The sequence below is a fragment of the Natator depressus genome, chromosome 10 (assembly GCF_965152275.1).
Source record: "Natator depressus isolate rNatDep1 chromosome 10, rNatDep2.hap1, whole genome shotgun sequence".
Taxonomy (NCBI): Eukaryota; Metazoa; Chordata; order Testudines; family Cheloniidae; genus Natator; species Natator depressus.
The window spans coordinates 57,307,855-57,334,545 of record NC_134243.1 but is presented as its reverse complement, the minus strand read 5'-3'; the positions used below and the strand labels follow the sequence as shown (position 1 = coordinate 57,334,545).

Below are 26,691 nucleotides of genomic sequence, written 5' to 3'. Positions count from 1 at the left end.
AAATGAAACAAAATGAAGGAATAGGGAAACTTAGACCCCTGAACACACCATCTATCACCCCCCACTTCAAACAGTGGAGTAGCAACATATTTTCAGTAGGGCTGTCAAGCTATTAAAAAAATAGTGTGATTAATCGCACGATTAAAAAATTAATCACGTTGTTAAATAATGGAATACCGTTTATTTAAAATATTTTTGGGTGTTTTCTACATTTTCAAATATATTGATTTCAATTACAACACAGAATACAAAGTGTACAGTGCTCACTTATTTATTTTTGAACACAAATATTTGCACTGAAACTTTTTTTGTTTTTTTACAATTCACCTCATACAAGTAGAGGTGCAATCTCCACCATGAAAGTTAAACTTACAAATATAGAATTATGTACAAAAAAATAACTGCATTGAAAAATAAAACAATGTAAAACTTTAGAGCCTACAAGTTCACTCAGTCCTACTTCAGCCAATTGCTCAGACAAACAAACTTGGTCACCATTTGCAGGAGATAATGCTGTACGCTTTTTGTTTACAATGTCACCTGAAAGTGAGAATAGGCATTCGCATGGCACTGTTGTAGCCGGTGTTGCAAGATACTGATGTGCCTGATGCGCTAAAGATTCATAAATCCCTTCATCTTCATCCACCATTCCAGAGGACATGCTTCCATGCTGATGATGGGTTCTGCTTGATAACAATCCAAAGCAAAGTGGCCTGATGCATGTTCATTTTAGTCATCTGAATCAGATGCCACCAGCAGAAGGCTAATTTTCTCTTTTGGTGGTTCGGGTTCTGTAGTTTCCGCATCAGAGTGTTGCTCTTTTAAGACTTCTGAAAGCATGCTCCACACCTCGTCCGTCTCAGATTTTGAAAGGTACTTCTGATTCTTAAACCCTGGGTTGAGTGCGGTAGCTATTTTTAGAAATCTCACATTGGTATCATATTTGCGTTTTGTCAAATCTACTGTGAAAGTGCTCTTAAAACAAAGATGTGCTGGGTCATCATCCAAGACTGCTATAACATGAAATATATGGCAGAATGTGGGTAAAACAGAGGCAAAGACATATAGTTCTCCCCCAAAGAGTTCAGTCACAAATTTAATTAATGCATTATTTAACTAGCATCATCAGCATGGAAGCGTATCACCTGGAATGGTGGCTGAAGCATGAAGGGGCATACAAATGTTTAGTATATCTGGCAGTAAGTATCTTGCAACCTGGCTATAAAAGTGCCACGCAAAGGCCTGTTCTCACTTTCAGGTGACATTGTAAATAAGAAGCAGGCAGCAGATCGCCTGTAAATGTAAACAAACTTTGTCTTAGCGATTGGCAGAATAAGAAGTAGGACTGAGTAGACTTGTAGGCTCTAAATTTTAGATTGCTCTCAAAAGCAAAAGAGTTATGTAACAAACAAAAAACAACATTTGTAAGTTGCACTTTCATGATAAAGAGATTGCTCTGTACTACTTGTATGAGGTGAATTGAAAAATATTTCATTTATCATTTTTACAGTGCAAATATTTGTAATAAAAATATAAAGTTAGCACTGTACACTTTGTATTCTGTGTTGAAATAGAAATCAGTGTATTTGAACACGTAGAAAAACCATCCAAAATATTTAATACATTTCAATTGGTATTCTATTGTTTAATAAAGATTAATTTTTTTAATCATAATAAATTTTTTTTAGTTAATCGCGTGAGTTAACTGCAATTAACTGACAGCCCCAGTTTTCAGCAAGAAAAGTGGGGAAAGAACTACTTTGGAGATATCATATGCCTTCTTACAAATACTAGTTTATAGAAGATGTTTTGCAGCAAGACTTCCTTTGGATATATCTAGATGTGGTTTAAGAAGTTTGCTATTCTGGATTATAGTACAGAAGCTGCATTTTGGTACACCATATAAATGTATCTGTGTTTTTACCTTTGTCAATTCACTTTTTACATAGTTCTTTAACACTTGCCTGTATTTTCTTGATTTGTTTTGTATCCTTCTCTTTAAGATTACTCTGCCTATTTCCAGTTTTAAATCTGTAATTATGTGGCTCATTTCCCTTTTAGTTATTGTATATGTGCTAAATAAATTTGGGCTACGTCTTCACTAGAAATGCACTGCTATAGCACTTCAGCATAGACGCTTACTAAAGCGACAGGAGTTACCCATCAATGTAAGTAATCCACCTCCATGAGAGACAGTAGTTAGGTCAACAGAAGACTTCTGCTGTTGATGTAACATGGTCTACCATCAGTGGTTACATCAGCTTAACTACCTTGCTCAAGCGTGTGGTTTAGGGGGAGATGTTTGGGTTTTGATTTTTTAAACACCCATGAGCGATGTAGCTGAGCAACCTAACTTTTTAGTGTAGCCCTGGCCTTGGTCCCACCACCCGGAAGTCTTTGACAACACTGACAATACAAGAAAAACTTTTACTGGAAATATTCTTTAACAAGCAGTAAGCTTCAGGAATTCATGAAGACTCCGGTTCTACGTTTCATTAACAAAGTTTTGCATTGTAAAACTAGCATTTGCATCATGTAATTTATGCCAGTTCAGCTCAGTATAGTCCAATAGTTACAAATAATGGCTGAAAACAAGGAAGAGCCACTGCCTCATAGTATGACCTAAAGCAATGTATAACCCTCTGTGACACATGGCTAGAAATGGTTAAACAGCTTGTAGGCTGAATGACCCAAAGCCTACCTTTAAAAGTCATGTTAGAAAGGTATGCGAATGATAATTAGGGCCATTCGTGCTAAACAGACTAGAACGTTGAAATGCAAATCTATATTGTTAGAAGTAATACTAATTGTGTGCATCTTAGATGCTACCCGTAAACAGACAGTCCCTGTCAATATAACTATTGATTCAGAGATCAAAAGGGAATATTAACATTTAGATGAATCTTGGGTAAAATAATGTCATTGTCTATGTCTCTGAAGTTAGTACTAGACGCCTAATGGACAAATTGCCCTATGTTCATTTGTGTAACTAATTAATGGTGGTGTTTAGAAAGCAAAAAGTTACATCAAAAGCCTATTGTTTAACCACTTGACCAAGCAGTCCTGGATGCTATAACACTGTATAAAAAGACCCTTGGGTGCTGCTCATCTCAGATCTGCTTAAGCTTCATGGGGGAAGTTTGAGTCATAAGACTGAGATCCCAGTTATGCTGGTACACCCTGAATATGATATTTGGACACTGGACTATAACCTATGAGCTATTTCTGAAAGAACACTTTGCAACCAGAAAGCTCACCATCTCTGCTACGAATCTGAACATCAAAGAATTGAGCTCATGTCTGTATGTATATTGCTCTTTTAACCATGCTCTCTTTTGCTTTTTAATAAGTTTTAGTTTAGTTAATAATAATTAGCTATAGTGTGTATTTGGGTAAGATCTGGAACATTCAATAACCTGGGAGGCAATGCGTCTGATCCTTTGGGCTTGGTAGAACCTTTTCTTTTATATGATTAAATAAGATTCACAGGAATCTGCATCATATTTGACTTGAGTACCTGGATGTAATAAAGAAGCTGTTTTGTACTGGCTTCGTAAATTTAAGTATTGGAATATCCACCAGCTTTATGGGGACTGTCTGCCCCAATCTTTGCAGTTCACCCTAATTGAGTGACCACAGCTGGTCTCCACAGGAACCCCAGTCACACACATACTTCAGTCAGCCTATTTGTGAAGTTGAACTAAAAAATAAATAAATCAGTAATTCACTGAAAGACAGCTGTATTTCAGATTAAACTTTTGGGTAAATAAATCACAAAATAAATACAAATTATTCAAGTAAAAATACTATTTTAAGATAAATTGCCACACCAGACTACCGCTTGGAAAACATATTCAGTATTGAAACCAAAGATTTGCTTTGAGTAAAGGCCTGATGATGTTTCTATCCAATCTAGTCTCTCTAAGATACTCCGTCAGACATCTTTAGTACGGTAGTGAAAGAAAACCCAAAACTGAAAGAGAACTGCATTCTACGTATCAGCCAGTCTCTAGAGCTCTCAACCTTTCCAGACTACTGAACCCCTTTCAAGAATCTGAATTGTCTTGTGTACCTCCAAGTTTCACCTCACTTAAAAACTTACAAAAATCAGACAAAAATACAAAAGGTGTCACAGCACACTATTACTGAAAAATTGCTTACTTTCTTATTTTACCATATAATAATCAAATAAATTGGAATATAAATATTGTGCTTACATTTAAGTTTATAGTATACAGAGCAGCATAAATAATTGTTTATGAAATTTTAGTTGTACTGATTTCATTAGTGTTTTTTATGTAGCCTGTTGTAAAACTAGGCAAATATCTAGATGAGTTGATGTAGCCCTGGAAGACCTCTGAGTACCCCCAGGGGTACCCATACCCCTGGCTAAGAACCACTGCTCTAGAGTATGTTCCTATCAAATATTAACTCTCCTTGACCCAACATTTAGTCCAACCATGAGCATGACATGTACTCACAGAGGACTTCAAGACTAGAAAATTTCTAGCTTGTATCTGGTCTTCTATTGTAGAGTGAAATTTGAACAGATTAAAAATATATCAGTGAAGAAAATCATGAACCTTCAAGAATTTGAGACTTTCATCATGTAATGAATTTACAAGGAACCATTTGTATCTCAGGTAACAATGGTATGCTTACAAATAGAGATTAAGCACTTGTTTCCCCAAGCAAACTTCAGATGAGTCACCTTTTTTCCAAGAAAAACAAGACTGAGTTATTTAAGGTTCTTCTGAAAGAAGAACATTTAAAGAAATCAAATTTTAGATGCCACTAAACTGAAAGAACCATCTTGTACTAGCCAACAACTGACATCAGATTTGATTTTCTGAGTAAATCAATGTTTTCAAATTTTTATCACTTTGCATTTATCACTGCTGTTAACAGTGGTATGATGTACTTCATCACTTTTAAAAATAAGTGGTAATGAACAAAAAGGCAAGAAAGTTCACCTGTCTTCTGAATTTATGCTGATGTCAATATTTACTGGAAGTCTCCTTCACTAGTTACTACAAGATCAACAGAAATGAAACCTGAGGACAACAAGGAGTCTCCTGGGCAAGTGATTTCCCTTCCGCAGAACCTAGGCTCTCTTAAAAAAAAAAAAAAAACTTCTACAACTTAACATTTCCAAAAACCTTTCAAATATCAACTGAAAGTAAACCAATAATGTACTGTTTTCCTCAGTCTTAAAACAAGACTATCTCAGTGCCTCTGCTGATCAGAGAGCGAGCGAAAGCTACCAGTGTTAGTTTTCCTTGTTTATTTGTGACCATGTGGGGAGCAGTGAAAATAATTAGGTCAGTATCACTCTGTTACTGATTAGGAAAGTTATGAGCAAAGGCACACATTTGAGCCATTCACGGGGGAGCACACTTAATGGTGGCTGCTGGAGGGAGTAGAAAGCAGCCTCTCACACACCCCCAGCAGCAAAAAAAGAGGGAGAACAACTGACATCTAACTAGAGCAGCCCCCAAGGAACTGAGGTGAAGTAAAGGAGCAGAATTCCCACCCAATTCCCATAACAGCCAAGAAGCTCTGGAATGAGTGAGAAAAAGAATGCTCTTGTCTGTTCCAGCAGAGATAGGGGAAACTGCTTCATATTTATCAGATTTCAGACAATGTGAAAACTGGAACCCTGAAGTCAGGTCCTGGGACAGCCCCTTGTCAAAATTTTCAGCACCTCTTTTCCAGCAGATGGGGCGGGCGGGGGAGGGGAAGAAGATTGGTGTGTTCTTGGTATATTGCCCCTATTCTAGTCCATCTGTGACAGGTCTTTGTCTAACCTGTTCTTAAAAAACTCCAACAATAGATTCCACAACCTCTGTAGGTAACTTCTTCCAATGCTTACCTATCCTTACAGTTGGGAAGTTTTTCCTAATAACCTAAGTCTCTGCTGCTGCAATCACAGAATCATAATATCAGGGTTGGAAGAGACCTCAGGAGATCATCTAGACCAACCCCCTCCTCAAAGCAGGACCAATCCCCAACTAAATCACCCCAGCCAGGGCTTTGTCACGCCTGACCTTAAAAACCTCTAAGGAAGGAGATTCCACCACCTCCCTAGGTAAACCATTGCAGTGCTTCACCACCCTCCTATTAAGTTTTTCTTAATATCCAACCTAAACCTCCCCCACTGCAACTTGAGACCAATACTCCTCGTTCTGTCATCTGGTACCACTGAAAACTGTCTAGATCCATCCTCTTTGGAATCCCCTTTCAGGTAGTTGAAAGCAGCTATCAAATCCCTCCTCATTCTTCTCTTCTGGAGACTAAATAATCCCAGCTCCCTCAGCCTCTCCTCATAAATCATGTGCTCCAGCCTCCTAATCATTTTTGTTGCCCTCCGCTGGACGTTTTCCAATTTTTCCACATCCTTCTTGTAGTGTGGGGCCCAAAACTGGACACAGTACTCCAGATGAGGCCTCACCAATGTCGAATAGAGGGGAATGATCACATCCCTGGATCTGCTGGCAATGCTCCTACTTATACAGCCCAAAATGCCGTTAGCCTTCTTGGCAACAAGGGCACGCTGTTGACTCATATCCAGCTTCTCGTCCACTGTAACCCCTAGGTCCTTTTCTGCAGAACTGCTGCCTAGCCATTTGGTCCCTGGTCTGTAGCAGTGCATGGGATGCTTCCATCCTAAGTTCAGGACTCTGCACTTGTCCTGATTGAACCTCATCAGATTTCTTTTGGCCCAATCCTCTAATTTGTTTAGGTCCCTCTGTAACCTATCCCTACCCTCCAGCGTACCTACTACTCCTCCCAGTTTAGTGTCACCTGCAAACTTGCTGAGGGTGTAATCCACACCATCCTCCAGATGGTTAATGAAAATATTGAACAAAAGTGGCCCCAGGACTGACCCTTGGGGCACTCTGCTTGATACTGGCTGCCAACTAGATATGGAACCATTGATCACTACCCGTTGAGCCCGACGATCTAGCCAGCTTTCTAGCCACCTTACAGTACATTCATCCAGCCCATACTTCTTTAACTTGCTGGCGAGAATACTGTGGGAGACCGTTATCAAAAGCTTTGCTAAAGTCAAGGAATAATACATTCACTGCTTTCCCCTCATCCACAGAGCCAGTTATCTCGTCACAGAAGGCAATTAGGTTAGTCAGGCATGACTTGCCCTTGGTGAATCTATGCTGACTGTTCCTGATCACTTTCCCCTCCTCTAAGTGCTTCAGAATTGATTCTTTGAGGACCTGCTCCATGATTTTTCCAGGGACTAAGGTAAGGCTGACTGGCCTGTAGTTCCTTGGATCCTCCTCCTTCCATTTTTTAAAGATGGGCACTACATTAGCCTTTTTCCCCCCCCCATCATCTGGGACCTCCCCCAATCACCATGAGTTTTCAAAGATAATGGCCAATGGCTCTGCAATCACATCATCCAACTTCTTTAGCACCCTCGGATGCAGTTTATCCGGCCCCATGGACTTGTGCTCATCCAGCTTTTCTAAATAGTCCTGAACCCTTCTTTCTCCATACAGGGCTAGTCACCTCCTCCCCATACTGCGCTGCCCAGTGCGGTAGTCTGGGACCTCACCTTGTTTGTGAAGACAGAGGCAAAAAAAAAAAAAAAGCATTGAGTACATTAGCTTTTTCCACATACTCTGTCACCATAACTTCTTGTGCTGTCCTCAGTGCATAAGGGAAACAAATGGTCACCCTCCTTGTTATAAACAAACGTTTACACACTGAAAGATTTATGTGCTGCCTTAGTCTTCGCTTCTTTAGACTAAAAGAATTTTTTCAAATCTTTCCTCTCTGGTCATGTTTTCTAGTTCTTTAATCATTTTTGTTGCTCTCCTCTGGACTTTATCCAACTTGTCCACATCTTTCCCGAAGTGCGATCCCCAGAACTGGACAGTACTCCAGAAGCCTTATCCGTGCTGAATAGAGTGGAAGAATTACCTCTTGTCTTGCTTACAATACTCTAGCTCCAATGAGAGTCATCCAAAATGATGTTCGCTTTTTTGCGACAGTATTACACTATTGACTCATTTAATTTGTGATCCCCCATAACCCCCAGATCCTTTTCTGCAGTATGCGGTGCTTAAAGTCCATCTCTGGCACAGTGGCTATTTTGTGATAAAATAGCAAGAATAATCAGCCTTAGGAGTTCTTGCAATAACTGTTGGTTCTGCTAGGCAGCAACACAGACTTTGCTAAACCCTCATCAGTTACTTCCGTATAGTGACCTATCGGGAACCAATATTGCTATTTCTCCCCACAAAAAGTAGACACTGAAAGGTTTTAGGTATTTTCACTGCAGTTACACATTCCCTTTTTTGCATTTCAGCAGTATGTTCCTAGCTAAGTTAGTGTTGTGGAAGGATCTTCTCTTGCTGTATTAGCAAACAGCCATTGCCACTTTAGAGGGGCTCATGTTACCCTATTCCCATGAAAGGATGCAGCAGCACTATCTGTGGCATATGCCTTTTCATATGTAGCTTTCCTAGAATGGGTTTCAATCTTCGATTACTCTGTACCAAATAAATAGAGCCCTGTGCAGATAGAAATCAGCATCCACTGAACCACAGAGGCACAAGGACCAGAACATGGGACCAGCGCTCCCAGGAGCCAGAGCCCCATGCTGGTGGCTCCTCCAGTGCAAGTGTACCACCCCAAGCCCTGCCCCCAGCCCTGTCCTCCAGCGCAGCTGTACAGACCACAGACAGGAGACTCAGCCACACAGACAGCTGCGTGGAAGAGATGGGTGCTGTACAGCAGCACGGGAGGAGCTGCGGGTACAGGGCACTGGCTCCTGAAAGCAGCGGCCCCACGTTCTGCTCCTTTCGCCACTGTGGTTCCAAGGAGAGCCCCTATAGTTCAGCGGATACCGATTTCTATCCATGGATAAATGATCTGTATCTGCTAAGGGCGCTACAAATAAACATCAAGGCTTCTCACTGCATGATGCTACCTTACATTTTCAGAAACACACAAAGTTAACATTAATATTACAATAGTGCCCAAAGGGCCCAATTAGGATTGGACCCCCATTGTGACAGGTGTCACACCAACACAGGAAGATGCAATCCCTGCACTGCAGAGTGTGCAGTCTAATTTAAGACAAGACACAGAAGGGAAGGAGAAAGACAAGAAAATTAATCATTGTAAGTACACATGGTTACACTGGTTGTGTGGGTGTTTTGCATTGTTTGGGAACCTAAAAAAAAATAAAATAAAAATCAGTACTTCTGCTTATTTTTTCCCCAAAGACTTTGAAATGTTTGAGAGTTATGCTGAGGAATGCAAATGGCCACAAGCTAACAGCAGAAGCAGCACAATTGTCTAATGATTTTCCCCATTCAAAAAATGTATCAGGTAACCCAAATGTAGGACATAACTTGGCAGCCTGTAACTTCTCAAAGACAAAACAAAGAACAGTTAATTTCCTTACAGTAAGTGTGGTTCTTTCAGCTGTACTGTCTACAGATTCCACTCTGGCCCATGCACACAAGATCAGAATCTTTTTGAATAGCAGTGTCCAATGGCTGCGTCCTCGGTGCTCTTACCACCCGTGCTTATAGCCAAGGGCATAAAGAGTGGAGTAGGTTCAAGTGTCACTCAGTTCCCTCGCCAATATGGAATCCCATCAGCACAGGGCTCCAAATTAGCAGGGAAGGCAGCTGGGTCATGGAATCTGTGTGGACAAGACCTCTTGGAGAATCCGATGAAGTGAGCTGTAGTTCATGAAAGCTTATGCTCAAATAGATTTGTTAGTCTCAAAGGTGCTACAAGTCCTCCCTTTCTTGAAGAATCAGTTACTGGAAGGCAAACATTCTTTGACCATACAGAGATTCCGCATGTGGTGACTATCAAGTAGCTATTTAGTTGCTTGGAGAGTGGTACAAAGAGTTCTATTTGAATAGCTATTGCAGGACAGCCTTACTAACACCATCATCTGATCTGGAAGCCTGCACTATGGAATAGTGAGTTGTAGATCGAGCTCTGTGTAACTGCTCTATATATCCCATGTATAGGATTATTATCCAAACAGGCAACAGAGGATGCTCCAATATGACCAGGGGGAAAACTTTCTTCACTAATCAATAAAAAAATTCCTTGTATAGAAACCCACTTGAATAACCTCCAAGTGGATACAGGATAATCTTTAGTCATAGAAGCAAATGCCAAGGACATATTTTTAGGACCAAGCCTACCTAAATAAAAAAAGAGAACGCTCTCATTATGTCTAATGTGTGATGCTTCAATTCCCCTGTGTTAGAATGAAGCATGGGAAAGAAAACTGGGAGGTGAATGGACTGATTTGTATGGAATTCTGAAGCCACCAAACGCAGGAACTTCAGGTGAGGTCTAAGGGTAACTGTCCTGGTAGAAAGACCATTTACAGGGGGCTGGGAGTGAGGGTTTAACTGCTCCTAAGCTGATGTAATGGTCACCAGAAATGCTGTTTTCATTGCTAGGTGGCAAAGGAAGCAGACTGTCATGGGCTCAAAGACGGAGAACACCATCAATCCAGTTAGTACTATATTAAGGTACCAGGAAGGAGGCGGCTCCCTAACTGGTAAAAAAAAAAAAAAAAAAAAAAAATCAAAGAAATCCTTTCAGAAATTTTATAACTTAAGGTGTCAAAATAGAGTGTGCTCTGGATAGGATGATGATCTGCAGCTATTACTGCTCGATAGACTTCGAGCTCATTGATAGTCCAGATTGTTTGCTATCCCTGAAGCAGTCCAGAATTTCTGCAACTGAAGCGGTCAATGGCAAAAGTTGAGCTGCCCAGATAGAAAACCTTTCTATTTGGCCTTGTACATCTGTTTGAACAAAGATTTCCTGCTTTGAAGCAAAACGTTTTGAACTCCTGGTTCAACAGTTTCTCCGTAAACTTCAGCCAGCCAGCATCCAGGCTGTCAGGTGTAGTGCTGGGTCTGGATGCAGGATCTGGCCTCCATTCTAGGAGACTAGGATCAGGCAGAACCACTAAGGAGACAGTTGCTGTGGTCATAACAGAACAAAATGGGCTCAGGACCCAAAGAAGGGATGGGAGAAGCTAAGTCAACTATGTGGAATTTGAAACAACAGATGTCAAAGACCGAGGATGGATCTCCAACCTCCTTTCTTTGGGATTAAGTAGTGGGAATGAAAACCTTTGTCCTTGAACTCTAAGGGCAATTTTTGCACTGCCCTCAGTTGTAATAGGGAGTCTAACTCCTGCTTTAACAGTCTCATGAGAGGGGTCTCTGAAAAGGGACATGAGGGGTAATTAAAGAATACTGTTTGGCTGTTTGCTATCCTCATTTGTAAGCTTGCAAATGAACAGACCTTCCAGCTAAAAAGGTATTGATTTTTAGGATCCTTATCAAGGGTGGACTCTGGGAGACCTTGCTGCTTTGCCCTCCCTTAGGCCGCTTGTACTGTCAGGGAGTCAAGTGCAGAAGGCTGGTAAGAGTACTTGAGCCTTTAGCTGGAACCTTATACCTCCAGTCAGCGCCCTTGCAGGTAGCTGGAATTGCCTTGGCAGGTTTGTGTAATCCCCGATTTATGTGAATACACAGCCTTCCTGATGCTGCTATATTAAGGATACACATGGATTTATGCTACTTCTTCTAAGGAAAAGGATGGCAGAAATACTGGATGTTACATTAGGTCTTGACAGACCTTGAACTCAAACAGAGGCTACGACGCAGGACTGAAGGCTTCTCTGGGGGAAGAAAAGGATATAGCAAGCGGTGCTATGTACTCCAGCTCAGGCAAGTAATGATCATCCCCACTGTCCTTCTCTTGACCTAACAGCTGCAGATGAATTAGCTGAATTGGGAGTTTGGGAGTCTGAATCTGTCTACAGGTGAATGAGATCTGACCCTCAATATAAATGAGGATGCTGACTTTCTGGAGCACAGTTTTATACCCCAAGGGAACCAGTATGAGCATAGCTGATATGGATAATGTGGGGAAGGAGGCATGGGGGAGACCAACTAAAGTTCTCCCTAGATCTCTTTTTAATACCCCGGGGGAGGGAGGGGACCCTCTGGATTTCCTCCCAGACTCCCACTGCAACACCCGCAGGGAAAACAGACTCTTCCCCTGCTCGTGTCCTCTGCTCTGCTGAGGAAGAGGAAAAAGTAAAAACTGTTTCTAGGGAAAAGACAGTCCTATCTGACACGCCTTGTTTAAGGCATGGAGATGCCTGTACCAATGAGACTCAGCTGGACACACATGGGAAACAAGAAGCTGGGAGTTTAGCAATAACTTCCCTTAAACATTTTCAGCCAATTGAAAGATACTGGTTCAATGCCAAGATACTGAAGCACAGACAGCTGGTGCTGAAGCATCAGCTGATAGAGAGGTGACCAACACTGGTACTGTAAGGGAAGCATTTGTTGTCGAGGTTCTGGGCACTGAACTCAGTACTGAGTGCAGCATGGTCCTTATAATCATAAGGAACTGTTGGTGCTATCTTCCTCTTTGGTACCAAGCTACTAACACAGCCCCCTGATTATGGCTGTTGACAGAAGAAGCCTGAAGAAAGCTGTGGCTCATGTCTCCTGCATGGTGTTGGACAACCTACACCTAGCCCCTTCCCTGGAGCAGTGGTCTTTCCTGACTCTCTGGGACATTGACAACAAAAGGGGTGACTAGTAGTAGCCCTCATGAGCCGTGACTCCACTCCAGACTCCATTAGCTGGAAGAGACTGACCTGTCTGCTGAGGATTCTCAGGTCTCCAAGCCCGTGGAGACTTGTATAGACTTCTCAAGTAGTAGAAGCTTGAGTCTTGCCTCCCTCAAGTTCCTTCTGTGTACACTTCAAAAAGGAACAATACATATAGCAACACTTTGGTACATTTTCCTCTGGGAAGCACACGAGGTACAGAGAGTGCCTATCATTAACAGATGTACAATCAAGTCAAATGAGATACAGTTCTTAACCCTGGTTGCTTGGTGTCTACCATGTTTGAAGTACCCCTGCATAGAGGGAGGAGGGGAAACTTAGGCGAAAGGAAACTACAAAGTTTATTTGGGTGGCTAAGCCATAGGCAACAAAAACCTCATCAACTCTACTAACTACACGAACACTAATTATGACTATAACTAAACTTAAAATCTAGTTCACACAGTGGAAGGGATGAGGACTTTGCAAAGGTTCCATCTCTCTCACAGTTGGGCAGAAGGAACTGAGTAGTGGTTTAGCCCGCTCCAAAGGCAAAAGGTGCAACTCCAGACACACACCTAAAAATAATCTAATTTTCCATGCATGGGGCACATGTGCACCAAGAATGGAATCTGTGGAGACAGACAGTCACTAAAAGAACAACAGCAGATTGCTCTACATCAGGGCCAGAGGACAAGGTGTTCTCAATGTGGGAGTCTCCTTCTCTACAAGGTCACAACTTTCATTTAAAATTCCTTAAGCACAGAACTCAGTGTGTAAAATGAATATCCCTTGAAAATAAAGTTAGTAATACTGGATGGACCATTTATAGCCACGCAAAGTACCGAGGAAAGCCAAATTACTCTATCCACCCTGTTTTAGAGAGGATGATTGGATGGATCAAGGGATTTTACATAAGTAAGGCTATGTTTTACTCATGGGTATTTTTAGTAAAAGTCATGGACAGGTCACGGGCAGTGAACAAAAATTCACAGCCATGACCTGTCCGTGACTTTAACTAAAACTTGGGCCGGTGGCCGGGGGACCCTTGCAGGCACTGCTGGGGGTGGCCCGGGACCCCCCCTGCCCAGGTGCTGGGGGGGGGGGGGGAGGGGGATTGGTGGGGTTCCGCATGTTCCTGCAGCTCTGGCCAGGGGGGCTCTGCACACTGCTGCTCCCGTCACAAGCGCTGGCTCTGCAGGCGCAGCTCCCACTGTCCGGGAGGTGCAGCCAATGGGAGCTTCGGGAGCAGGGCCTGCAGGTGTGAACAGCACATGGAGCCCCACTGGCCTCTCCACCTAGGAGCTGCAGGGACATGCTGGTGGGAGCGCCCCCCCCAGCCCCAAGCCCTCTCCACACCCAAACTGCTTCTGCTGGCTCAGGGGCTGCCCAAGCGGCTGCAAAAGTCATGGCGGTCACGGAAAGTCACGGAATCCATGACTTCCATGACAGACAACACTGCCTTAAACATAAGATATGACACATTGCTCTCCTGTGTCACAAATGTTGTTCCAAGAGAGGTGAAAACTTGCTAGCATTAATTACAGAGGTAGTGAAATATGGTAAAGTAGTAGCAGGGTAAGTACAAAGACTGGGCAGGAATACAGAGGGTAAGAGGAAGGGAAAAGTACTACAAATGACTAAAAATATTACCACCACATTGTTAAACTATGTTCAGTGTACATATATATGAACAATTTTCACCAAGTTTATAAACCCAAGTAACTGACATTTTTGTTAATCCTAATCCCCACACTCCCTATTTCCCTCAAAATGTTTTTACTTCAACCAATTTTCCGAGGTCTACATTTAGAATCTAATTGACTACAGAAAGTGACTAAGATAGAGGTATAGCACAAAGAGACAACAAACAACTCTCACACAGAGGTGGGGGTGACAAGGTAGCTTCAAGCCACCTTTGCACCCTCCTAATTCTGAGCTAGTCACGCGTAACAGATATAACTGGGGACTAAGTTACAGTAGCTCAGCCACTGGTTACCTATGGGCATCATCAGTACAGCACTATATGCTACAGCTTCACTCTTTTCTCCCAGAATTTATGGGAGGAGAGGACATCTGTGGCTGTCTTCCTCAATTCCCAGGCTGGGAGAATTCCTCCCTGGACAGATCCAGATTTTAGAGCTCCTTTTCGCCACACTAGCCCTTTTACCTGGCTTGCGGGGGATGAAAAATCTCACCCATTGTGTTTATCCATCTGTAAAGCTCTTAACAGAGAATATATTATGATATATCATGGCTGTTTGGTGGCCTATGAAAAACGAGTTATTACTCAGTCTGTTCCTAATAAATAACCTTGCCACACCACACAGTTACCATCACTGACCGCTCTGGAATCAATCCCAGCAGAGGGGTTAGAGTAGTCCTAGAAGTAGTCCTTTCATATCACGATTGATATGGCAGGGTGGTCTGAAGTTTGCACAGCCATCTGTGGTACAGTAGAGCCACAGAATTATGAACACCTCAGGAATGGAGATGGTTTGTAATATTCGTAACTCTGCACAAAATGTTATGGTTCTTTCAAAAGTTTACAACTGAACACTGACTTAATACAGCGTTGAAACTTTACTATGCAGAAGAAAAATGCTGCTTTAACCATCTTAATGTAAATGAAACAAGCACAGAAACCGTTTCCTTACCTTGTAAATTTTTTTTAAACCTTTGATTTTATTTTTTTTAGTAGTTTACGTTTAACACAGTACTGTACTTGCTTTTTTTTTTTTGGTCTCTGCTGCTGCCTGATTGTGAATTTCTGGTTCCAAATGAGGTGTGTGGTTGACCAGTCACTTCATAACTCTTGTGTTCGTAACTCTGAGGTTCTACTGTACTTTTTTTGTACCTTTACCACATCTCTCGCCAGTATTATCTGCCACCTTTCCAGAACACTGAACTTACCTTTTAAGAATGCATAAGTGAATAAAGTGGGAAGTACGCCAGATGTTTGAGGAGAAATTAAATGTGAAAACACCCCCCCTTGAGATTTTTTGGGTGAAGTGTTTTATGTGGAAAATTATGTTCAGATATTACAACTGTTAGCCCAAATAATTTCACTGAAACAATGCAAAATGTCATATATGCAGGTGTGACTGCAGCTGAAAAAAAATGAAGCATTGTGCACCCACATATTTAGATTAAAAATCTGGCCTCTATCTTCCACTGAAAATTACAGTTATACTGATAACACTGTTCTCTCCTACTTCAAACAGTGGCACTCACATCAGTAATTTGTCTGTGATACACCATATGTGCCCACAACAATAATTAGCGATGACTAGGACTGCAGATTTGTCACGGTATTTTTTAATAAAAATACCTGATCACAGCAAATTTAGTAAAAGTCACAGGATACTACATTTACTGTGACTGCTTCCAGAATTGATAAAAAATGCCCTCCTCGCCCCCCTGAGGGGGAACAAACCATCTTCCACCCTTGGCACAACCCTAATCCCTGCCCAGTGTGGAGGCAAGGCCTGGGGCAGGAGCTGAAGAGCTAGCCCAATATGTGGAGTTGGTGCCCTGCTCTAGGCGTTATGAACACGTGTTGCACAATCCAGACAGAGGGGCAGGCTGGCCAAACCTGAGCAGCTCTGTGACCTGGTATGTCAGGTCACAACACAAAGAGCAGAGAGCAAAGCCCAGGCTCAGGCCCAGGCCCAACCCCACTTGATAAGAGATGTTGCTGCAAGATGAGTCACAGACACAAAAAGGTAATAGACAAAGAGGAAAAATCTCGCTATATATGACTTTTTTCACGGCATGATAAACTTGCAGCCCAAGTGATGACCCAAATCTGTGGAATTTCTAAAGTTATTTCATACCTCAATGTTAGATAGAGTTAAAGACATGAGTAAAGAAGTTAAAGGAATATCACTGAACAGTTTACTATAGATTTCAGACTCTAATAAATAACATTTATAGCTGGTCTGATCAGATTTGTGTAACATCAGCACACAATTTCATAGTTCACAAGACTAAGTGGAAAAGTTCCTCACCATTTTAAGGAAGATGTTGTAAATCACTGTTGTGAATAAAATACAATCTCTCAGCTGCAAAGCACACAATAATCCTCATTATAATCTACTGAACTCAAAACTATACTGAGGACTACACATTGCTTGATAGTAAGACAAGTCTTACCTTGAAGTCAGTAGCTCAAACCCAATCCAAAAAAGCCAAAAGTCATTACAAAATCTGATGTATGATTGACAGGCTATTTGAAACTGGTTAATGGTCTCAGCCTAGTTCCTACAGGACAGCTGTCCACATTGCAAGAGTCGTCATTGATTGGCAGCTTTATAAATGTCAGCATAGGGAGTGAACTACTCATCACTAGAGAGAGAGAGACAGAGAGAGAGAGAGAGAGAGAGACTCTCGCCAGCTGAAGACAGAGGTACATTAGAGAAGACTTGCAAAAAAACATTTCATGAACATTTACCAGTCCAGTTATAAAACTTATTTGCTCACGTGAAGATAAGATTTAACCTTCCATCAAGGTGAAAGACTGAACAGAATTTTACAGAGCTGCATTAAGAGGGAAGCTTGCATTGCTCGTCCTTTTTTTCAGGCTAAAAAGAGAACTTCTGTATTCAGCAGGGTCATGATTCTTTTTCCACTAGAAAAGATAAAAAATCTCTTAAAGGGACACAAACATTTCTTTTTAGCTTCTACTGTTACAGTTAAAGTTTAAGGATATGTCTATACAGAGTTGGCATGTAGAAAACTGAGATATAAATCTACAGTGCTTAACATGCCATGGTCTAACTGGCCATGTGGACCCCGTTCACTTAAAGTTCCATATATGTTTTCCGGGAGCACTGTAGATTTACACCACATCGCGCCTCGGATTACTGAAAGAGAAAAGTTTCAGAGTAGCAGCCGTGTTAGTCTGGAGCTGCAAAAAGAAAAGGAGTACTTGTGGCACCTTAGAGACTAAAATTTATTTCAGCATAAGCTTCTGTGAGCCATGCATCCAATGAAGTGAGCTGTGGCTCATGAAAACTTATGCTCAAATAAATTTGTTAGTCTCTAAGGTGCCACAAGTCCTCCTTTTCCTTTTTTGAAAGAGAAAAAGTATACTTTCAGTGTGTTTACTTTATACTTAACGTGCTATCAAATGTAGTTTCATTGTTTCGCTCTGTGTATGTGTATGTGTGTGTGCACCCTTCATATAGACACAGGAAAACAAAACAAAAAATAGGGAAGTGTGATTTTAAGTTCATAAGAATTGGCAGAGGGACACTGACAGATATAGTACCTGAAACCACCTTTAACGATTTGAAACTGATTAGAGATTTCAAGTTGATAGTGTTCCCTCACAACAACAAACTTTTAGATAAACCTTTGTGAAAAACGATTTCATATATTATATCCCCATATAAGTTTGCATCATACTAGGATTCTGAATGCATTAAGACACTCTGCAGCTTCTGCACCCAACTTACTGTGAACAAGTATTCCGAAAAAATACAGCGCATAAATATTTGCAAAGACCCCCACTCAGTTATATGCACTGGAAGTCATGTAGTAAAATTAAAACGGACATTAGGAAATAAATTAACAAATGTAAGATACACCATAAATACTAGAACTTTAATTTTAAAGGGACACCAACCAAAAAAATCATATCTATTTAAATTATTTTATGTAATAGTTTAAAAAAAGTACAATTTTCTTCCTCTGAGTTTGGTGCTTAGTAAGTTTCCTCAGAGCTAATTTCCCTTATTTGTGGGGTTTTTTTTATACAACAGGAAAGAAAAACAAAAGAGCGTGTTTTAAACAAAAAATGGCAATAGAAAGCAAGGGTACCTCAATTTACTAAGACTTTTAAAAAGAAAACTGAAAAAAGAATTTCAAAATGGCAGTGTTCTTTTATCACTGAAATATAAAGACAATCCCAATTTGGTAGTACTACAGATGAAGGTCACACATGAACCTACATCAAATTTTTTAGCTTAGCTAGATTTAGAAACTGCTTGAATTCCATCATGCACCTCACTGCTGAGTTAACTCAGGTGTTGCTCCTAAATCCCCTCTCCCCATCACACACAAAACCCTCTCACATGAGGTTGGTGGTGCTTTAAATCCTAGCTGTCCGGCTTGGGGTATAGATTAAAGCTCAAGTGCCACTTCTGTTCGGGCTGGTAACACACCCGCTCTGTGGTGAGGATGCAGATTAAATCTCTTAAAACACTAATAATCCTCCAAGGTATTGCCACAATTCCCTCCATGTGCCCACAAGGACAGACAAGTTCTCTCACAATTCACTGGAGAAGAATCAGAGCAGCTCAGCTTACCAGAGCACAAAGAACCACAGAATATACCCCAAGAAGTCCTAGTGACATGAGTGAACACAGCACTTGTAAGGATATAGCAACTCAGGTATAGCTTTGTAGTATAGCTCACAATTGGACACGGCCAACCCAGATCCTCAAACCCACGTGCCAATCACACAGGTTAACTTTTGAGGCCAAAAGTTCTCCCAGGCCCATTTCCTATCCCACACTTTTCTATCCCTCAACTAGAAGACCATGGACTATATTCACCTTCTTTGAAGACTGGAAGCAACTCATTTTGGAACGAGGGTGGATAAAAATCAATGATTTAATTAAAAAAATGATTTTTTTAATTTAAATCAGATTTTTTCCTCAAAAAGCATTTTATGAAAAAAAAACCAATCTAAAGATAAAGATATATTATAGCTCAAAGCTATCTCATCATGGAATAGGGATTATAAATTATAATTCTATGAGACAATATATTCATGTAATGTTTAAGAAAAGTTTTGTAAATGAGTTCCAATAGTTCATGGATTAGGGACCCAATCTTAACGGGTTCCAGGGGCTTCTGTATAGATTTAGGTTAATCTTTCCATCTACCCAATGGGACTCAGTGCTCAGTCTAGAAGATACCATCAGAGAGGCTTAGTTTTGCAGTTCTCAAACTGTGGATTTGTGTCTCCAGAGATAACATGCTTGTTAACAGCATAAATGTTTTTAAATAAATAAATAAAATATAGAGTTGAGAAATAACAGACCTCAACCCTATTGTCCCTCTGCAAATTTGTGTACACAGAGTCAATCCCTTACCTCTCTCTACAAGTGCAAAGTTTCAAGAGTTCAATTAATAGAAGATTGCTGGGTGTGGAATAGATCTGGACAAGAAGTAGTCTGGAGATAAATGTGAGAAGGGAGGGACAGGCAGTAGAAACAAAAGTGAAACTGTTCTGAGCAGCATATTCCAGAAGTCTTCAGGTCTTTCTAAGCGTAGCCTTCATTGATTTGAGATCTACCATACCATTCTCTCACTAGAAGGGAAAACCTATAATAGCAGCAGGCAGTAAGAGAGACCCAGTTTGGGAATAAGAACCATTCAAGAAATATATGTTTGCTGATGATGTTTTAAAGAAAGTCACACCAGTGAACTGGTAGAAGTCACTTAATCACTTGGATTCAGATTCTGTTGAAGTGATAATCTCACTTTTAACAGCATTCACTTCTTCTGCTGATTTAGAAAGAATATTTTCTTCCTTTGTACTAATTCATGACAAATTGAGAAATCGTTTGGGACCTGAAAAAGCAGGAAAGCTTGTTTTTCCTTTTCCAGATTATGAACAAACAGGAAAATGAAGGTGAAGACGACTGAGTTAGCTGCAGAAGCCAATATTTTAAGTTTCTCATGTTGACCCAGCTTACACAATTGATTTAATATTTGGGGGTTTTTTTAATTGCATATAACTATTTTAGTTAAAAACAATTTTAACAAAAACAAACCTGATTTTAAAAAATGTGAATGTTTAAATTCAAAAATTCATATGCTTGTTTTGTTAAAATATTATAGGTTTGCTGTTGAAGAAAAAAATCCAGAATATATAACATTGTTGTTTTAGTTAAATAAAACAATTTAAATGTCTGTCTAGCGATATCCTCCTCCTAATACTGCATGGCAAGACAATCCTCCAAAATTAATGATTAACCTGTCGAATTGGAAATAGTTCACCTCCCAATGACTTCATAGATAGCTGCTTCAATTACCTTTGGTAAATGAAATAACCAAACCATCATTCATTTTCTGATATAGCTGTAAAACTAATCTGAAAAGTTTTCAAAATAAATCACTTAAAAAATATATAGTGTGCACCTCCTAAAAATGAAACCTACATCTATCTGTGAGTTGTGAAGAATATGTATTAATGTTATAACAACCAACAAGAATGTACTTTTATGTAGAAATCTATGATTAAATCGAACCTTCCTGACTAGTGATTTAAATCAAATCTACCCTGTTTGGAACTCATTAACATCATTTAATAGTTGCTTCCTGCTTCCTCATAGAAAACTGGTATGTGTAGTGTGTGCTAAACGTTGTCAAGAACACCCCCCCCACACACACGCATCATTGACTATTGCCTTGCTTGTGGATGCAATAGTAGTGTAAGTCACTGAATAGCCCCTAAACCAAATGCCTCCACAGTGCTCAATTTAACTTTTCGAACTGTACATTAAAAATTCTTATAAGCAATAAGAGTAGTTGTAGCTGTGTCAGTCTCAGGATATTAAAGAGACAAGGTGGGTGAGGTAACAGACCAGAAGAGCTCTGTGTGGCTCAAAAGTTTCTCTCTCACCAACAGAAGATATTACATCACACACCTTGTATTTCTTATAGACAATAACTAATTTCAGGATTCTAGTTTCTAACTTTTAAGTTAAAGACTTATCTTTTAAAAATTCTTAACAGCTTTAGGCGCATGAAGCTAGCAAGTTTGCATCTCTCTAAAACAGAACTCCAAATGATTCCACTTCTTCCAATTGTGAAAAATGGATGTATATGCTAATTATTGTAATCCTGTAACTGTAGAGCCGGATCACTTTTTTCCTGAATGCTACATTTACTTAGCTTCAACATAATTTGCTAACAGAAAGTGGTCTAACTTCAAGACAGGCTTTTCCCTAAACTCTTTAAGCATAGACAACGCCACTTATATGACAGTAGAGTTTCTCCTATATAGGTAAGTATTCCACTTCCCTAAGAGGTGGTACCTATGTTGACAGGAGAAGCCTCCCATTGACATAGTGCTATCTACACAAGGAGTTAGGTTGGTATAACTGCACTGCTCAGGAGTGTGGATTTTCCACACCCCAAAGCGACGTTATATTGACATAAGTTTGTATAGGCACTGATCCTTAAACACTTATGTATATATGTTTGTAGGAATTGGTTCTGAACGTTATTAATAAATGTATTAATGATTACAAAAGATCACAATAAGGACATTTCAATAATCATTTTGCCCTAGAACAATTTATTAAGTGACAGTACTTTTTAAAAAGTGGAACCCAATGAAAACCGGTTGTCGCTGGAACCTGAGCATGTATACAGTTTAAGTGGTTTTCTAAACAAACTTTCTATCAAGCAGGCTGGAGCCATTCAACTCAAGGTGATTTGTCAGATGACTTCAAAAAGATATTCATTCAAATCAAGTTAAGGCTTTGTAAAAACTGATTTGAAAATTTGTGTTACTAGGACAGTTTTAGATTACAATTTATAATTAAACTATAAATGTTGCTCCTTTTGATGCCAGTACTGATAGATGTATTTGAATTTAACAGAACTGTTATGAGCAAAAAACCATAATATATTAAGAATTAAGGACCTAATCTTGCTAACACTTAAACAGGTACATTCATTTCAATGCATCAAGGTGAACATATTTTACTGAAAGCTTCTTTTAGTGGCATAAAACCATTGTCATTTCAAAACAAAATCGCATAAGTTATTTAGACATTGAACATATTAACAAAACTATGAACTTTTAATGTGCACGTCAACATTTTAAGAAGCATTTAAGCACTCCGAGGGTGGTATTTTCAAAAGCACCTATGTGACTAAAGAGCATAAATCCTAATGACTTTGAACTGTAAACACTGATGGAGGACCACTGCCTGGTTGAAGTTATTTCAGCTTTCTTGACTTGTGTAAGTTCATTATATTGGAAGGTAGTATTGGTTGGAAATAGAGCTCTGGCAATTTGTTTCTCAATTCTGTAAGAGTTTGTGCTGCTTTTACAGTTATGTTTATAAGGTTAGAGATGTGTCTTTTCCCTCTATACGTTAACATTTTAAATGTGAAGTTTTAGTAAAAAAAAAAAAAAAAAAAAAAAAAAAACACTGTAAAATCTGGGGTTCTGTAAACTGCAAAAATAACTACAGCACATCCACTGCAAAATGAAAAGTAAATAAAACATGTAAATAAAAAAATAAAAATAATTTGATTTTTTTAAAAATATTTGTCTACACCGCTGTAAAACACATATTTAGATTCCAATTAAAGACAGACTTCTATGCCTCCAACATATAATGCAAAACTGAGAATGAAACCTGATCCATGTCACATGCATCATTTGGGGAGGGAGGGGGGGCGGAAATGGATACCAACACCAATCCCAATATGTTACTATCTCTGCTGAGGATTATGTTTACACACAAAAACATAGGTCACAGGTTTGATACATTTCCCAAATCTATCTATCTATCTATATATAAAAATAGAACCCCATTCCTCTTTCATTGGCTAATCCAAATATGAATTTCCAAAGTAAAACTGACAGATCCGGATCTAAAACTGGCATCCTGTGAATTTGCTTTTGTACATTCTAAGTTTACTCTCAGTGTACTTAAAGCATTATTTTATTGCATAAAATAAGCAGACCACCACAAGAATGTGGTGATTTTAAGAACAGAGGATGAACTAACTCAAATGCTCCTATTGTCAGAGCAATTTAATCAATTTATATAAAGTGTTGAGGAAAAACCCTTGAATAGTACTCCAATATATTTTAAAACAAGAACGTTATGTCCTAATATTTGCAAAATTACAAGAACATCAGTACCAAAACTTGGTCCATATTCTGACCTATATAAATACTAGATACTGCAGTATTAGTGTGTGTTTTGACAACATAAACTGGATTGCTTTCTCAACTCTATCTTAGAAGTATTTTTCTGTTGGCTTTGCCTAAAAACTGTGTTCTGAAGTCTTCATGTAGCTACTTCAAAATTGTTTTATTACAATTCATCCAAAATGACATCTTTTGCACAATCTCATTAATACTGAAATGTACAGAAACAGAGCTCAGACAAACAGAATAAGTGACAAGTAAAAGACCCTTATCAAAGACTCTATCCATCCCTCTATCAACTGCTCCATCTATGCTGCCGTTAACCCTTCCATTTCCAGAGTCATCCCCCTCCTCCCCCCCCAAAAACACCTCCCCTAATAGCTTCCTAATCCCAAAGTGCATTTCACGGTTAGGAAGCCACTATAAAAATAGTGTCAAAAGCAACAGCGCTTCTTCCAAGGTTATGGTTCCCTGGCCTGGGACAGAGTTAAGCCCCTAGCTGTAACTACAGTTCCATTCCAGGAAATCCCAGCTTTTATATTCTATTTCCACAGCAGATAAGGCAGCTCTAACTTCTTTCACTAACCATACTTCCGCCTTTAAAAACTCAAGTGACCTCAAAAACTGGGAAATTATTACATAGAAACTGGAGCTTTAAGAAGTGTTAACAAAGGGCTAAATCATCTTCCCAGACCTTTAACACACAATAGCTTTCAACTTTCAACCACTCTACTTTCTCTTGAAGATGTTCTTCCTTGGGGAGAGGGAGGATGTTCCAGCCAGTTTACATCTTTTATGTGCCTGAAAGTGGTTTGGTAAGGTTTACTGTATGCCTTGTTGAGGGCGAAAGACAATTCACCAGGCAACAACCACCCCCATGCTCTGCTGTTTGTTCGCCTTGTTCTCTCTCAAACACAGACCATCTTACCGCTCCCGTCACACAACGGGCGGGGGAGGAAGATTTAGAGAGAACAACAGGGAACGAGCTTGGGCAATCACAGATCCTGAGGCCATAAAGAAAGTCCCAGAGGACGAGGGAAAGGGAAGTGAGACCCAGCCTAGGAACCATGGGGCAGAAAACAAATCCCAGCGGACAGATTCTTCGGGGGAGGAAGAGGAAGAATGCAGCTCAGTGACCTGCGGGGAGAAGAATCACCGGGTGGTGCGGGGATTGGACCTAGCCCAGTAACGGGGGGGGGGGGGGGGGGGCGACAAGAGCCCGTACAGGAAGGTCTGGATCCGGCCCAGCAATCTGGCGGTGGAGGGAAAGAGAAGCGCCCACGGATCTAACCCAGGCCTGACATGCGGGTAACTCAGGGGGAGATCCCCGAGAAGCGGGGCCCAGATCCGCTCCAAAGACGGGAGCCAGCAATTGGAAGAGGCCCCGGGCTCCCTTCGAGGCTATAAATGGGGGAGACGCGGAGCGGCCCCCCCCCCGCGGCCTCGAGCAGTCCCCTCACTCGCCCCCAACAAGGGGTGGCAGAGACACCGCCCGGTGCCAGGCCCCGTCCAGTCCCTACCTCCGGCTCCGGCCGCCCAAGAGCAGAACAGGATTATCGCCCCCACCAGCACCATCTTCGCCTGGCCCAGGCCCCGCCGCCGCTTCCTCCTAACCGCAGCGCATCCGCTCCGGCCAGGGACTGGGATCGGGAGGGGCACCGAGGCGCTTCCCTTCGTTTCGCCGCCGCACAGGCAGACGCTTCCGCCCGATCCTCCAACCCTCGACTCGGCGACTCGTTCCGCCTCAGCGCCCGCCCGGCAGCGCGCCCCTCTGCTGGAGCCACAGCCACTCTACCTCCGCCGTCCGTCCGCCCGCCCCCCGCGCGACGCCAGCACCAGGGAGGGGCGGGGCTCGGGGGCACGCCCACAGCGCGCGATCGGCCACGCTCAGACCCGCCTCCTCCCACGTGGTACAGGGAGCCCCCGAGCCAGACCCAAGCGTCGGGGCGTTGCTGGAAAATAGTGTGCCTGCTGTCTTAAAGGGGTAGCGTCCCCGTCCCCCACGTTTCATTGTTCGGGCAGAGGCGCTGGCGTGGGGCGTGCACGCGCAGCAGCATGCACTAGCAGCACACTGTAAAGACCACCGCTGCACCGACAAAGGGGCCGTGCAAGGTGCAAACGGCAAGCAGACGCCTACTCCCCCTTGCCCAACAATACAGCCTCCCTCTCCCAGTACGCGCTTCCCCTACGTTCAGCAGGAGCTGTCCGGAGCAGAGCTCCTGTAAATATTTTCAAATCCCCCAGAGGTTTTATAGCGCGGGGGTGAGGGTCCGGGAAATACTCTAAGAATTTAAGCCCTATCTACAACCCACAATGAAAAGGGCTTCCTCAACGAAAGTCTAGATCTCCGTAGACGAGTGATCCATTACCTTCTCCCTCACACCTTTAGTGCGTGAAGCCTCCCGAGTCCCCATGCTATTCCTCCCTTGCCTTTTTCCCTGGGCAAACGTGACTAGTCTTGATTCCTCGCTTTTTGATTCTGCATGTAGAAACAATAGACCCAAGAGTTAAAGGCCCCCCCTTGTTGCATTATATTGTTAGGAAACTGGCATATTGGGTCAGACCCAGTATGTGCTCCAGTATCCTCTTTCTATAAGTAGCCAACACCATGTGCTCAATGGGAAGGTGCAAGAAACCCCAGAGTCAGTGCTACCCCAGAGAGTCTGCTATGGGGCCCTATGCAGGAATATTTCCTTCCCCTCCCCAGTCCCTTTTGCAGCCACTGCTACAAAGCAACAAACATCTTTAAATTTGTTTTTGTTAATATTTCTGACAGGCGGTAGGATGGGGGAGATAATACCTCATAAAGTGAGAAAGTGCTTCCGATGATAAACGCTTGCCTGTGCTAAAGCGTAACAACTAACACAGAATGTCTGCCTACAAAACTGTTTCACTAAAGCTTATGCTCAAATAAACGTGTTAGTCTCTAAGGTGCCACAAGTACTCCTTTTCTTTTTGCGAATACAGACTAACAGGGCTGCTACTCTGAAACCTAAAACTCAGGACAGCTTTCTCACCCCCATGGCCTGATCTCTGTGGCTTTTTTAAAAATGTGTTTGTCCTCGGTTTAGATTTTAAAAAACATTAGAAAAGAAGAAAGTGAGTGAGAGTGGGTGAGTAGGAAGGTGTG

At 41.3% G+C, this 26,691-nt stretch overlaps 1 protein-coding gene across 1 annotated transcript in view; it reads right to left on the bottom strand.

Annotated features, from left to right (window-relative positions):
- Window positions 1–25,379, bottom strand: part of ADAM10 (ADAM metallopeptidase domain 10) — a 126,031-nt gene extending 100,652 nt beyond the window's left edge. The window contains exon 1 of the mRNA XM_074966253.1: window positions 25,082–25,379. Within this exon, the coding sequence (XP_074822354.1) occupies window positions 25,082–25,136 (55 nt within the window). The 5' untranslated portion in view covers window positions 25,137–25,379. The remainder of the gene's footprint in view (window positions 1–25,081) is intronic.
- Between the last annotated feature and the right edge of the window lie 1,312 nt (window positions 25,380–26,691).